The sequence below is a fragment of the Sinocyclocheilus anshuiensis genome, unplaced genomic scaffold (genome assembly GCF_001515605.1).
Source record: "Sinocyclocheilus anshuiensis isolate Anshui unplaced genomic scaffold, SAMN03320099.WGS_v1.1 scaffold20, whole genome shotgun sequence".
In the NCBI taxonomy this organism is placed as follows: domain Eukaryota; kingdom Metazoa; phylum Chordata; class Actinopteri; order Cypriniformes; family Cyprinidae; genus Sinocyclocheilus; species Sinocyclocheilus anshuiensis.
In genome coordinates this window covers 1,306,770-1,322,826 of record NW_015558646.1, presented here as the reverse complement: position 1 = coordinate 1,322,826, position 16,057 = coordinate 1,306,770, and the positions used below count along the sequence as shown (strand labels likewise).

The following is a 16,057-nucleotide window of genomic DNA, read 5'->3' as shown; positions in this document are numbered from 1 at the left end:
TGATACCGATTATTACAGATCAAGTAGACCGATAACCGATATTTTGAACCGATATATATGTCTGGTGTAAAAATGAAAATTAATGTCAAAATTAAGAATAACAAGGGCTCTGACAAAAACTGCCTTCCCTGGTGTTGGTTGAGTGTAGTACTCCCACAGTAAACTCTTTATTTTAAAGAGTTAAACTCTTTATTTTTTGGCAAACCTTCTGATCAATAATCAAACATTCTGATTAAAAATTAGCCTTCCTAACATGAGGTGAAGTGATTTACAGGGGCATTTTCTTTTTACCTTTGCCTTACCTTTGAGAGACAACTGATGCGTGATCACTGAAGCAGCTCCAGTTAGCAAGCGCTTTTGGAGTGAGAGTGAATTCCGCATTGATTGGTCGGACTCATGACTCCCAACAAATCAGATGAGCGGTGGGCGGAGACTGCTTTAGGCCACAGAGTGGTGAGTTCTGTCAGGCTGCATCAGAGCCAAATAGCACGTTTCAAAATTAAGTTATTTTATCGGCAAATCGGTTTTGAAAATGACCGATACAGATAATCATAAAAATGCTTAATATCGGCGCCGATAATCGGCCAGGCCGATAATCGGTCGACCCCTATTATGGAACCAGAATCATTAAAAGTTGGTCAGAATTGGAAGCATTCAAAAAAAAATACAATTTACATCCCTTCTGGCTGGTGAATCAGCAGGATTATTCTGGTGAAGCTTGCTGACCAAACAAAATCTTGCTGGTAAGTCTAGTCAGGTCACCAGCACATCAGCATCCAAAGCACAACAAATTGTGATAACAAGCAACACTGGGAAGCTAAGCAAAAAGAAAATATGTATCTCCCTTCTTATCCTAAACAACCTAAGACTCCACCACAAGGTACTGTAATAATTTCCAACACATTTAATGAAAAAGGTATTTTACTTATCATTCTGACCCTTACGGCATTCAAAACCTTCTTTTCTTTTGTGGAAAACAGACAACATTTTAAGATATGTCTCATATGAAGAAAGTCAATGGTTATCAAAACTTGACTGCCAACATTCTTCTAAATATCTTCTTTTATGTTCCACAGAAGAAATAAAGTCATACAGACCTGGAACAGCATGAGGGTAAGCACAGGTTTTTGCACAAAAGATTCCTGCTGCCCACGCATTTAAACATCTACCTTTAATAATTTAAAGAAAACTTAAGGACATCTTACTTCCAAAACAAGCAAATAGCCTTGACAGAATATTCAATTTCCTCTCCCTTTCATAGATGCACTCCGAAGCAAAAAGTACATTTATTACATGTCAAGTTTGACATGACAGTAGACCCATTAGCAAAAGGGTTTTTAACATTCTAATCTCCGAGCCTAAAACTCAGAGAAAGGACAGCAATTAGCATGCTGTTAGTGCTCAATCAAGCCTTTTTCTGCCTGCTGTTGAAAAGACTGGATGAGGCTTTGAGGCTGGCTGAAAGGTCAACATGCTCTCCCCTGCCGTTTAGCACTGAGCGTGGAAAAGAACAGAACTGAACTGGAATGGCCTTCTTTTTGTTACTTTCAAGTTCTGCACGTATACTTCACAAAACTATGAATGTACAGTAAGTGCAATGATATCACCAAATAGTACTAGCTTTAACTTCAAAATACAGCATGACGCAGTCAGTCGCGGCAGTTCAGATGTGTTAATTATTTAGTCTACGCAGACAAAGAGATGCTTTGAGCAGATTTAGGGATGTGGGTTTTGAGTCACACCATCAGCACCCACTCACAGCTGCGCCATCAGAGAGGTGAGAAACATCCAGGCACGTCTGCAATCAAACATTCCCAGCATGCCTCGGTCCACCCATATACCCCCTCAGCCACATAGCCCCCCGGTCACAGCACATTCACTGCCGTGTGAGTGGACCCCAATGAAGCCAAATATTCTTATGAGAATGACAAAGACGAGCTCTGTTCTGCCCCGCTAGCAAGTCTGTTTGATTTCTTCCTGTCACAGTGCCTGAGAAAGTAAAAAACAGCTAAAATTTCAAGTAAATTATTCATGTTGTGTTGCTCTGAAACGCAATCTACAAAAATCAAACAGTGATTCAACATTAGGCATAAAACAAATAATGCCAGCTCTACAGTCAACAAAACAGCACAGAGACAAGCGAAAACCTTGACCATAATCCATTCATTTACCAAATAAAATAGATTATTTGCTTCCAAACAAAATTCAAACATAATTTAATTCTACTAAAATGACTGCCATTGCATTTTACAGATGCCAAAGCTGAAAAATCAGGCGATTAGATGGAAGAGGCATCTGTCTGTCAAAACACAGCCAGCTGAAAAAGTCAGTCACCGCAACGCTGGTGCAATATAATCCCAGAGGGTCTTTTGTAGAAGCCACTTAGTATTCAATCCATTTCCATTACATGTGATGTTGTATGGCTGTAGTCTTCCTTCAGGGTTGGATGATGTCAGAATACTGACAAGAGTACTGCTACTGCGGGCCATCCTGGGATGATCTTATTACCCCGTGCTGCAGGGAAGATGTCTAAACCAATCACGACCTGGTAAATTTGTCCCCAGAGAAAAGTTGGGGTCGAGGCTGTAATTAAAAGGCTAAGTATGTAAACATAGCACACTGCATTACATACGGACATACATACAAATGGCATGCAAAACAGCCCAAACTCAATCAACAGTTTCATTAGCGCCTCTGAGACTGGGAGAATTGCAATATGTGGATCTCTAACTGGTGCTACTGAGACAAGGTTAATAATCCCCAGAAGACATTGAACATAATAGAAGGCTGATATAATAGAAGGATGAACAAAAGATGTGATATACCTGATGTTGTGGGATTTGCGTTTGATCTCGTTCCAGCAGAGATTCATGTCGAGGTCAGGGTGCTTGTTCCTCTGCCCCCTGCACTGGGTGGGCAGCTCCTGCCCCTCAGGATCCACCGCCGACTGACAGGGTACACAGTGGCATCCCGGCCACGAGGGCCGCCCTGCAGCTGAAACACACACAGTTCAAAATGTATAGCACTCACATAATCATATGGCAGCGCTTAAGTTAAAATAAGGTTTAAAAAACCTGTCTTGAGAACTTGCGTTTTTTCATTCCTCGCAAAAATTAGTTTGTTTTAAAAGATTAGTTCACTTCCAGAGTAAAAATGTCCTGATAATTTACTCGCCCCCATGTCATCCAAGATGTTCATGTCTTTCTTTATGCACTTAAAAAGAAATTTAGGATTTTAAGGAAAACTTCACTGGGAGCCAAAAGGTTGAAGGTCCAAATTTCAGTTTCAATGCAGCTTCAAAGGGCTCTGCACGATCCCAGCTGAGGAATAAGGGTCTTATCTAGCGAAACAATCGGTCATTTTAAATTAAAATTTCTACACGATTTAACCACAAATGCTCGTCTTGCACTAGCTCAAATTCATGCATTATGTAGTCACGTTGAAAAGGTCACGCGTGACGTAGGCGGAAGTACCGACCCAATGTTTACAAAGCGAACATGCAAAGCAAGTCAATGTTGGACGATTTTGAAGTTGGAGGAGAAAATGAGATGGAGTTTTTCACCCTACCCTACCTTTTTAACTGAAGTACACATGAAGAACTAACCACGCGTGAACTTTTCAATGTGATTACGTAATGCGTGAAGTCAAGGACATGCATTGCAGAGCTAGTGCAAGACGAGCATTTGTGGTTAAAAAAGTATATAAATGTAAACATTTTTTTAGAAAATGACAGATCGTTTCGCTAGATAAGACACTTAGTCCTTGGCTGGGATCGAGCAGAGCCCTTTGAAGCTGCACTGAAACTGCGATTTGGACCTTCAACCCCTTGGCTCCCATTGAAGTCCACTATATGGAGAAAAATCCTGGAATTTTTTCCTCAAAAACCATAATTTCTTTTCGACTGAAGAAAGACAGACATAAACATCTGGATGACATGGTGGTGAGTAAATTATCAGGATTTTTTTATTCTGGAAGTGAACTGATCCTTTAAGGCCCTGCGTCATGCGTGAGAGGCTGCAAAAGATGTGAGTGCAATGGTCAACTGTGCCATTCTAGAGCATGTTTAAATAGAAAAACAGTGCAATGGAATACAAAAAAACATGCTCTGTGTTAACAGCAATGCATTTAAAATCACAAGATTCAATGCAGAGGAATTTTATAACAGAAACGCAAAGACAAGTTCTGTACGACCTAGGCCTTTAGTTTCAGTTCTCAAATTTTCGAGAGCGGTGTTCCAAGTGAGCTGATGTTTACTCCAACACTGACGCTTTTCTTTGTATGTATAGCTTCACATTTAGGCTGCCACTCTTGTTTGATGGAGATATTTACTGACTCTTTCTGCAAGTTACATTGACACGCCAGTAGGTGGTGACGAGTTCTTATTATGAGTGAACGGCTGAATAATTTATCCAACTGATTCATTCCAAAACAATGATTCACTCAGGAACAAAACAAGTAATAAGCAAGTCACTGAAACATTCACTGAAACGATTAATTAAAGAACACTGATTTATTTACATTTACATTTACATTTAGTCATTTAGCAGACGCTCAGCCAATAGTCTATAGCAGGGCAATTCCTCAAATCGAAACTACAGTTCGCACTTAAACGCAGGAAGGGAGCAATTAAATTACACGCGCTCCTTCTTAGCCGAGGGCAATTATTATAATTACCAGTGCAATCAAAAATACAAACGCAAACAAAAATATAACGTAGAAATAGGCAGAAAACGAAATATTCCTTCCTAGCAGCAAGTAATAATTCCAACAGCAGATCTATAAACAAGTATTACGCAGGACACTCACGTGCAGCCGTCTGTCTCTTCTGTTGACTAATCGCTTGACCCTTGACCTTATTCAAGAATGAACCCCACTAGTGTGTATTTGCTTGGTGTTGTTCATTAATTCTGCTGTGGTAGAGCTGTTTTCATTAGTGGAGCAAATTAGATCAAATAACTGTGTGTAAAATGTAAGTTAATTTATATTAACTGCTTGTTTATGGAATTGCTGTAGGCTTATAAAAGTAATATCACAGTCACAATGGTTTTCACATCTGAACCACAGCTCTGATGATATACTGAACAACACCACTCTTTATTTTTATGTTGCTGCTTAATTATAGCCTGCTTTTTCATCATATTTCATCAATTACCTTTTTACATATAGAGAGATTAGAAGTACAGGAACAATATAAAGAAGAGAAGATGGCTCATTCAAAAAAAAAAAAAAAAAAGATTGGAAAAAATTTAAACACATCAGCAAGCGGCAGTAGGAATAGAAGTCCCACTTCTCCGTTAAATGAGCTGATTGCCTTTTTTTGACAAATAGTTTTGGAGAATTGTTTTTTCCCAATTTAAGTAGATAGGAGCTGTACACTACTCGAAATGCCTGCTGTCTAGAAATGATCTGCCGGGAGAGTTGCCGTTAAGTGAACGGCCTTGTGTTAAAGAGACTTTGTTAGAGGTGACACACAATTACAGGGAGAATAAGAGGTGTGTTTTTGGAAGTGACCTGAACCAGATTTCACTTACCCATCAGGCCACATCTACAACATACAAATTATTATAATCAGCAATGATCCCTCAATTGTAATGATCCTTCAATTACAACAACAATCAAAAAATTAACCAGCACAGGAACAAACAAATTCCCGCAGGATGCACCTCAGCTGATCCCTGAAGCACTCAGCAGATAAATAGAATATGAGTAATGCCTGCAGGTCACGTAAGCTCTGTTTCTCTCAGCCAGAGCCAGAGTGGCAGTAACGCTGCTGTTACTTAAAGCATCGCTGGAATTCAGCACACGTCCAGAGCAAAGGGACGGAGACACAATCATTCCAGCAAAAGTCTCATGATTAAGGAGCTTTCCCTCAGTCATGAAACCCCTTGTGTCTCGTTCAGTGCAGCTGTCAGACTGCCTATATGTTCCTCTCTGTGCCTTTCATTAGCCCCAGGGAGGGACTAGCCATAGGGAGCACTGGGACTTTTCCAGATGGAGTTGGTCTGAGGTCTGGCAATGTCAATGTCAAATTTTAGGGATGCATGATACATCAGCTATATAAGAGCAATATATAAAATCAGCTATATATAACCATTTCGGTTATTAATCAATATTACAGATTATCAGCCAAAATTCAATATTGTCTGATATTGTATTGTATTGTATCTAAATGTGCTTGCTAATTTCCTCTATTGTTGCATTTGTAATTTCCATTAATTTCGAACACTTAAAGTTAATATTTAAAACACTAATAATTTAATACCACTATTAAATGTAATATTTAGAAAATCTCAGAATGAATATCAAATTTTTAATACTCTAAAAAGTTGTGATGTTACAAAAGATTTCTATTTTTTTTTTATCTGTTCTTTTGAACTTTCTATTCCTCAAAGAATCACAATTCCACAAAAAAATTTAAGCAGCACAGCTGTTTTCAACATTAATAATAATACGTTTTTTGAGCACCAAAGCTGCATTTTAGAATGAATTCCGAAGGATCATGTGACACTAAAAACTGGAGTAAATGCTGCTGAAAATTCAGCTTTGCCATCAAAGGAATAAATTACATTTTAAAATATATTAAAACAGTTTATTCAAATCATAATAATATTTCACAATATTACTGGGTCAGTCCACGAAACAGGTGCCTTTTGAATCCCTAAGAAATAGTCAAACAGATTTAATATAACAACAAATAAATGTGCAATTTAAAAACATAACAATGCCATGTATGCTTTCATCAATATTACATCAAAAAAAGTCAATTAAATATTATGTTAAATAATTGAAATAGCATTTATGCTGGTAAAGGTAAGGTTTTTGGCCTGTCCCTCACTATGATTTTTCTTTTTCAGCAGGATTTTTAATTTGCAAAATGATATAAAAATCACATTTGCATATTGTTCTAAATAAAGTCTCATTGTGTATGCATTTTTCTATAAAATATAAATAATTTTATTGGTGTCCCCTGAATCCATGTCAGCCCTGTACCCTCATCAAAAAACCCTTGTAAAATAATGTACATTCAAGTGACATCATTTCTAGGAGTTTACATCATCTCTCAACCAGAATTCCTACACTTAAAACATAAGCATGTTTCTCTCACTCCTCTATAATGTTCTATTTTTGATTATTTATGAGGCTTGACTGGGGGGGGGCATCATGCATCCTGTTACCATGTTTAAAATGTAAATTAAAAATTATTTCTTACATTTAATATAATCAATATCTACAAGTAAAATCCTTTCAAAGTGTACAATATGTGCTTTTGTGAACTTGACTATTAGCTAGCAATTAGCTAATTTGTTTGAAATCGTCAAACATGTGGGTAACAGGGATGACATTGATTAGGTTTGACCCTGTTTTTAAAGATTGTCTGTGTAAAATTCTAACATTTTAAAGGTCACCCTCGGTATATTATTGAGCTAATGCCTATCATTCAATGGCATATGAGTTCTAATTAAACTATAGTATCTAGTAATGCTTGTGTCGTAGAAAAATAGTCATAAAATAATAAATTGCATAGCCTGAGATGGCACAATACAATTTCTTGTCATTTTAAGGTGTCTTAATTCCATAGATATTTAAAAAATATTGATTAAACTTATTTTATTTTTCAAATTTTCCAAGTGGAAAAGACACCGACTTCGTGGAATGACCCTACTGTTTTTACTGTATTTTTGAGCAAATAAATGTAGCCTTGGTGACAGACTTCTTTTAAAAACATTTTAGAAATCTTACTAATGATAGTGTATCAAAATAAAGTAAACAATAATAATGATCGAATACATAATACAGCTGGCAATAATTTGTATTGTATGCACATGCAGTACAGTGAGTGATTATATAATGTGAGTTATGATGACATATATCCCCGAGTTGTTGTTTAGTCCCATCCCATCCCTGATTAGCCCCATCATTCCACACGTCATCCACAGTACTCAAGGCCTCTTCTGGGACCCCTTGCTAACTGACCATGATGACATACTGTCACCTAGTCAGTGCTGCATAATCTCAACCGACATCTGTGCAGAAATAAACACATCCGGCTGTCCAGGCTCATGTGGCCGTGACACGTAGCCAAAACAAACAGAACCTGAGATGTGTCTCAATGAGAAATTCTGTATGCTATGTTCCCCAGAGCAGGAAGTGAATTAATGCCTCCGCACGGCTCTAATGCGTCCCCTCCTTAGGCGGTTCCTCTTAATTCACTGTCATTTTTCAGTCTTTCTTGAATCTATCTCTCTCTCTCTGTATTTAATCCACTGTCTGTGATTAATTCTGGTCGTTTATGGTTCATCAGATATCTAGATGCGGGCATCAGATACTGTTAAAATTCAAAATTATCAGGAGACAGTGAGGTAGGATCTTTGGTGGAGGGGCGAACAGTTGATTCAATGCAGGATCCCTTTCTGTTTTGTGTTTATGTGCCATTACGAGTCCCTACTCACACCCTCGCCACTTAGTGATTTGTGTGTTTGACAAAAATTGTGCTGAATCGGCTCAAAACAAAAACAGTTGCGGAAATGAGCCTCTGGCGAGGACTTACAGAGAGGCTTTTCCACCAATCAGAGACGATTGGATGGAAGGCGATCCGCTGTCCACTGCCAGGACCCTGCACCACTTCTTCTGGCCCAGGCAGCACAGGGACTGGCATGCCTTCAGAAATCCTACACCTCCCACTCATACACAAACATGCACAAATACCACACACCAACTCTCTGCAGATCCGGTTCTGTGGATTTCAAATGCACAGCATAAATCTATAAAAGGGAGCCTGGGGCTAGTTGTCACACAGGTGAGTTGTCACAAGGGCTTTATCTCAGCAAGTATACTGTTTTGAGTCAATTATCAACTTACATAAATGTGTTTTCTCTTGCATTGGTTTTGTATTTTGTTTTCAAACAGTTAGTTCAAAAACTTCTTAAAATAAGAATGAATTCAATTGTCCAAACTAAAATTTGAATATATTTTTGCTATTGGGTAAACAAGTGAAAACAATAAAACCACATTAGCATCATCAGACAAGAGTCTGAGTGAAAGTAGATTTTTAAACTGTAGTTTAAATTATAAAATCTGTTGGCCAAAATAATGGTTTGATATTTTGTATGTGGCCTTTTACATGTTTGCCTTTTCAGTTAATTGTTTTGAGTGTCATAATTGGTTGACTGTTGTTTTTTTATTATTATTATTTTGTGGAAAAGGCATTAAATTGCCTATAATAACTGATTTACTGACAGGTTCTGAATATGAAAACTTACTCTTATTATTTAAATATTACAACTTACAATAAAGATGGCACAATGAAGAACTGTATATTTTTCCCTTGGGAAACAAAAGGAGAAATGTTCAAGCTTTTTGTAGGAAAGTTATTCCTAGACAGAAATCAGCAGAACATAGACAAGAAACCCATACTAAATGTACTCTACCATTCAAAAGACGGGAGTCAATAATTATTTTTTTAAAGAAATTAATACTAATACTTTAATTCAGGAAGTACATATTAAACTGATCAAAAGTGACAGTAAAGACATTTATAGTGTTACATTTCTATTCAAAACAAAGAATCCTGAAATAAAATTGATCACAGTTTCCACAAAAGATTAAGCAGCAAAACAGTTTTTAACACTGATAATAATAAGAAATATTTCTAGAGCATCAAACCAGCATATAATTCATAGGAATAAAATACATTATTATAATTAGATGTTATTATTAATTAGATATTTTATAATAATATTATTTCTGAATATTACTCTTTTACTGTGTTTTGATTTAAAAAAATGCTGCCTTGGTGAGCATAAGAGACTCCATTCAAAAATATTTTAAAAATCGTACCGACCTCAAACATTTTAATGGTAGTGTGTATGTACATTCACTACAGTTAAAAGTCTATTGCACTGGATCTTTGTTAGAACAAATGAAGGCTCATGATGTAAGTTCTTGTGTAACTTTCTCTTGTATTGCATACATTGGTTTGAACCAAGAAGAAAGAGAGACATAATACAGATACACTTCTTCATTGTATCTCCAGCTGACTTAGAGGCACACAACATACAGTATTCAAAGGCACAGTCAAAGCCGAGCAAGTCTACTGACACACAATGTGCAGAACGTTTTATACTGACCACAGAGCTTTAAGTACCTAGCTTTGCCTTCAAAGACCAACCATTTCCATGTCACTAAAATAAAACACCCAGTTTGTAGCACAAAGCTCTCTCAAATGCCTTAGAAGCATGAATGTCAGGTGATCAAAGTCTGTAAAGGAGTCAGACAAGTCATGTAACATTTAAAAAGCCAACCTTGATAATCTGATTCAGGCCTCAGATCACTGTGAAAAACGTCTGCTCTTTGAACTCTACATCGACAAGACAGTGATAGTTCTTACCTCAGAGTGGAGACCAGAAGCTCTTCCTCTGACACCAGCCTGTGCATGCAAGAGCCTGTCTCTCGTTATATACACATACGGATCCTCTCCTTTGTCGTCCCCAGTGGGTGAGTTGGGCTTACAGAGACGGTCTGCTGTTTATGGTCTGGAAGGAGTGCTCAAATACTGCAGAAGTTCTGCAATCAAAAGCACTATTGTCCCTCACATTCCACATCACACCAACCTGGCTTGTCCACCCCCAGGGCCAGGAAAATGCCATGTACACAGTCCAGCAGGCTGCAACTGGCTGCCCGCCTGTCTAAGTGACACTCAACACATGGCAGCTGGCCACTGTCCGCCTGTTGTGCTGGGTATTCCTTACATCTCAAACAAACTCCAACTGACCTCTGTGTATTCATTATTTCCAGTGCCTGGTTGTTGATTAGGGTAAGTACCTGGCTGGACCAAACGCTAGATGTGAATAGGTTTAGTTGTTGAAGCCCAACTCGCCCAAAATGCCATATAATACCTGCTATAGAATGCTATCTGTTAACAATCCCATCCATCCCACTGACAGTTTCTGTGATTAATTTGGACAGTTTAACATTGAAAAAATTGCTCATGCAAGAAATGCAGCATTTGTTTTCCTAGCACTGACTAGCATTTTATGCTCACAGTAATGTTAAAAATTAGGCTTTCAAACCTTACTAATTTAAGAAAATGCATTTAGCACAGATATAGGTAGCAGTATTGGTATTAATACAGGTGTTACTGACCTTATCTGGTGAAACATGCCATCTAATATTATTTAAAATATACTTATTTTATGTTGAATCTACATTCATTTGGTGATCTAATGTTTAAATATATTTATGATCTCACATTTTAATATTCATGGTTCATGATAAGTCATGGAAAACTGTGAAATTAATGACATTTTTATTGATTCACAGCCTTACTGTAACATATTGAAAGAATAGCAATATACACGTTCAAGTTTTTTTTTTTACTTCAGAGATCACTTACATTCTTTGAAAGTGACAGATATATTTGGCAATGTTATAAATGGCTTTAATATTTCAAATTAATCAAATCAAAGAATCAATAAATAAATACATAAACCCAAAAATGTGTCACTGTTTCCACAAAATATTAAGCATCACAACTGTTTTCAACAATGATAATAGTACGAAATGTTTCTTGAGCACCAAATCAGCATATTCGAATGATTTCTGAAGATTTGCTGAAAATTCAGGTTACATTTGAAAATATAAGAAAATATAAAAATAGCTGTTTTAAATTGTTACACTATTACACAATATTGTTGTTTTTACACTATTTTTGATCAAATAAATGCAGCCTTCGTGAGCATAAGACTTCTTTCAAAAACATAAAAAATTATATTTTAAAAAATTAACAACTTTTGAACAGTAGTGTACATACACAGCTAATTTGAAATGAATGAGAACTGTGAATGGTGACTCACTGACAGCGTCATGTTAACAGCTAAACTTGACCTTTTTGTGACACAAAGCCTAGTAGCCAAAATCAGCCAACGAAGGCAGAATCTTAGGTTGTGGTGCAACTTTGGTTCTGTTTAACGGAGCACAAAAACAGTTTGCCCTACCCAAGACAAGCTATTATCCCCTCAATGACAAAGTAATTTTCCGAACAAAAACATGCCACATGCACACTTATTTATGGAGGCAGTGCCCTTGTTTTCCACCCTGAAGAGCAGCGTTGGAAATTAGACCTCCATTACCATTAGCAGTCATTATCCCTGGCTATGGTTGGCTCAGCGAGATGACAGGCCATTATTCCGGCACTTGCGTAGTGCCACTCTCGTCCCTGTGCATCAGATGAACAATTGATAAGCAAATGTTTTATTCATACATGTGTATGAGCAGACTTAAGTGCTGAAGGTCTGGCAGTCAAACCCCAGCAGACTACTTATCCACGCCCCAAACTGAATGGAACCTGTAGCCGTGCCCCATGCAGGAGACGAGAGAGAGTTTGCTGGATTGGGAAAGAAGGTGAAGGCTTTGGTCAGGAGGACTTTACAGCAAACACAATCTTCTGAGTCACTAAAACTAAAAGTCTCCAAGCTGGATAGCCTCTCCAGTAAAGCACCTTTCATAACCCTGACTCTCTCCGAGGAGCCTTCGGGGAAATGTTCAGAAAACCAAAGTAGCAATCTAATGTAATGTCGACATCGTTATTATGTTTCAAGCATGTTTTCTCCATTTGAGCTGTGCTTCAATGTGATTGGAAGGTTAGGCTTATTTGCTCGTGTGAGTGCACCGAGAATAAATTTGAATACAGAAATATAAGGTTAGTTTGTTGTAGAGCTCTTGCAGTTTAGTGGAGTGACAAAACGCACTTGACGGCAGACAGCCAGTTATCATTGAGATGTATTGAAACAATCCAACTTTGCACTTTGTAATATATCATACAAAAAGGAAATGGTGAATAACATTGGCAGGCATTTGAGAAGCATATTAAAGAAACATAACATAGACAACAGACTGAAGCTAATGTGTTATGAAGGCGTGAAAATTTGTGACTGACTAAAAAGAAATCGACACAATCCGGTCAGTGATCACGTCACTGAAACTCTATGCGTAATCTGACTCGGAGTGAACACTTGCATCAAAATTGTATCAGAATAATGCATTAAAAATAGAATAATTGGCCATTTTACAGTCTGGCAGTTCCAGTGCAGTGTGCGTTTATTTGCATCACAACTATAAACATGATGGAGGTTGTGAAGAAATAATTAGTGGAGGAGATTACGTCTTAACATTTTATGAAATAAAAAGTCGGTTGAGAAACCGGATGGATGGAAAAGTAAGAAACAACAGCTGTTTTGACATATTTTTACATGTGTCAGAAAGGAAAACATGCCAATTACAGACTATAGAGCCATGTCTCTGACAGGAGTGCTGACAGCTCCTTGTTGCTATGCTAATGTTCTTTGCATGCACAGAACTTTTGCTTGGAAGACATGTGCACATATAATATTGAACAGTATATGGTACACATAAACATCGCAGTCAGACTGAATTTATTCCGGTATTTTTGCATTAAATCTGAGCATGTAAACATATCTGTTTACCTGACAGATATTGCTCGCTTTGACTGTTTGATGGCCTTTCCATTCCATGTGTGTGTGTGTGTGTGTGTGTGTGTGTGTGTGTGTGTGTGTACTCACCAAGGCTGCATGTATTTATTTGATCAATAGTACAGCAAAACAGCAATAAAACAGTAATATATTAGAATTTAAAATGAAAATAACAGAAATGCCATTACACGCCCATTCAAAAGCTTTGTATGATTTTTAATTAAAAAATAATAATACTTTTAATACGTGAAAATGCAACAAACTGATCAAAAGTGACTGTAAAGGCATTTATGATGTTGAAGATTTTTATTTCAAATAAATGCTTTTCTTTTGAACTTATTCATCAAAGAATCCTAAAAAAATAATTTTTTTTTAAAGTCCACAAAAATATAAAGCAGTTTTCAACTGCTGAACTGGATGTTTTAACTGTTGTCAACACTGATAATAAGACATTTTTCTTGAATATTTTTGTATATTTAAATCATAACTTAGCATGGTAACACTTTATTTTGATGGTCCCCCTAAATAAAGTGTTACCCTTAACATACATAAACATACATTACATAATAAATTATAGCCAGTACCTAACTACTACTACAACAAATACCTTACTTACTATTAATAAGCAGCAAATTAGGAGTAAATTAAGGAAAAAAGGTTACCAAATTTATAATCAAAAATTCTGAAAAAAATCGTAAGCATGAACCATATGACAACTTTTATGCTAAAATATATGTATGCATGGATAGAGAATGAGGCCCATTATGTTGATGTTCACAAGTAAACTGTGCTTCTATGATATTGAGAGCACATGCTCAAAATGAATTGACATTCAGTACTACATTTGAGTTATTTGACAATGGATCCCTGAACAAAACTGCCATGAATGCAAAGTCCTCAGATTATCAAACTGTCTTCAGATCAGTTCCACATCTGCCTAATGAACAGTGGCTGTCTGTCACCCTGCAGAGAGCTGAGCTCTAGAGGCCTTTAATAAGGTTAAGGAGGGGTGGTAACATATGTAGGATTCTGATGAGATTAGTCTGTGCTGTGTAAAACAGATGACAGCACAAACATTGCGGATCATATCAAAAGAACTAGGTCTCTGCTTCATGTAAGACCGCCTGAGAGCAAAACTAACTACTGCAGAAAGAGGCAATTAGAGAGAACTCATTTAAGACTTCAATCAAGACAGTTCATGTAGCTCTTTGTCCACTCCGGCTGTAAACTCACATTGGGAAATTGAGAACGGTTTACTGAGCGGTAAAGATATTGAGTGCGAGTGGAGGTAAGTGTGATTAATCTGCTGAATTACACATACACTGTTACACGAATTGGCAGATTGGTTCCCCTGTGTCACTCTAACATCTTCTGTCATGTGTTTAATAAATTCGTAAAAGGTTATATGGGGGCTGGCTCAGACTTCCAGCTAAATTCAGGGAATAGGAACTCAGAAAAGGAAAATTCAGTTTATATTAAAGTTATTTACATACACAATCATTCAGTCACTGGAAATGTTCCCCATCACAGCAGCTCTCATGTATCTTTGCATTTGCACATATTCAGACATCTGCATATCATTTCCATGCATATTCCATCCACGTGACACCATGTTTAACGCAGTTAAGGGTAGCCTGAGATACTGACTATAAATGCTTTTTGAGACATCACATTGTTATTCAAATTATATGCAATTCTGCCTGTAAAGTAAACATATATTTTAGAATGTATATTTGAATGGAGATAGGCCTTATTTTTTTGCAGCGTAAATAACTGCCTGACTCACCGTGTCAATAACAAAAACATTTTGAAAATAAAACGTGCATATCTTACAGATTCCTTCAAATTCTATCTTTTAAATATGGTGTTTGTCACAATATTGGGAAGAGCACGAAAGGGGTTATCATTAGGCTACTGTCTGTGCGCGACACCTGTGAACAGAGGTTTGTCATCAAACCTGTTCAAACCAGCCAATGGAATGTTTGATCAACGAGCACATCCTTATGTCTGTCGTTACAGTATATGTTCCAAAGCATCAGACGAATCAAGTTCACATCAAGAGTGTCATATTTAATCTAAATGTGTATGTCAAATGTAAAACAGACGTTAAAATCATTCTGTTTGCATTATTTCGCTCACTCCAGTAAAAGAGTGCGTAAGCATGGTCTAGAGCAGTGGTTCTCAAACCTCTCCATGAAGTACCCCCAGCACTACACATTTTGTATGTCTCCCTATATCTGACACACCCACTTCAGGTCTTGCAGTCTCCATTAATGAGCTGATGAGTTGAATCAGGTGTGATAGATGAGGGAGACATACAAAATGTGCAAGGCTGGGGGTACTCCAGGACAAGTTTGAGAACCACTGGTCTAGAGCAGGGCTGTCCAAACTCGGTCCTGGAGGGCCAGTGTCCTGCAGAGTTCAGCTCCAACCCTAATTAAACACACCAGAACCAAAGTAATCAAGGTCTTACTAGGTATACTTGAAACTTCCAGGCAGGTGTGTTGAGGCAAGTTTGAGCTAACCTCTGCAAGACACCGCCCCTCCAGGACCGAGTTTGGACAGCCCTG

General features: G+C 37.4%; 1 protein-coding gene across 5 annotated transcripts in view; it reads right to left on the bottom strand.

The window, feature by feature from the left end:
• Positions 1 to 16,057, bottom strand: part of drp2 (dystrophin related protein 2) — a 133,962-nt gene that overhangs the window by 54,537 nt on the left and 63,368 nt on the right. For 4 of the 5 annotated variants that reach the window (XM_016477066.1, XM_016477067.1, XM_016477068.1 and 1 more), the window contains exon 2: positions 2,826 to 2,994. In XM_016477066.1, coding sequence (XP_016332552.1) covers positions 2,826 to 2,994 — 169 coding nt within the window. Of the gene's footprint in view, positions 1 to 2,825; positions 2,995 to 10,387; positions 10,556 to 16,057 lie in introns of those variants that run through there. The other variant, XM_016477070.1, reaches the window with a different exon arrangement.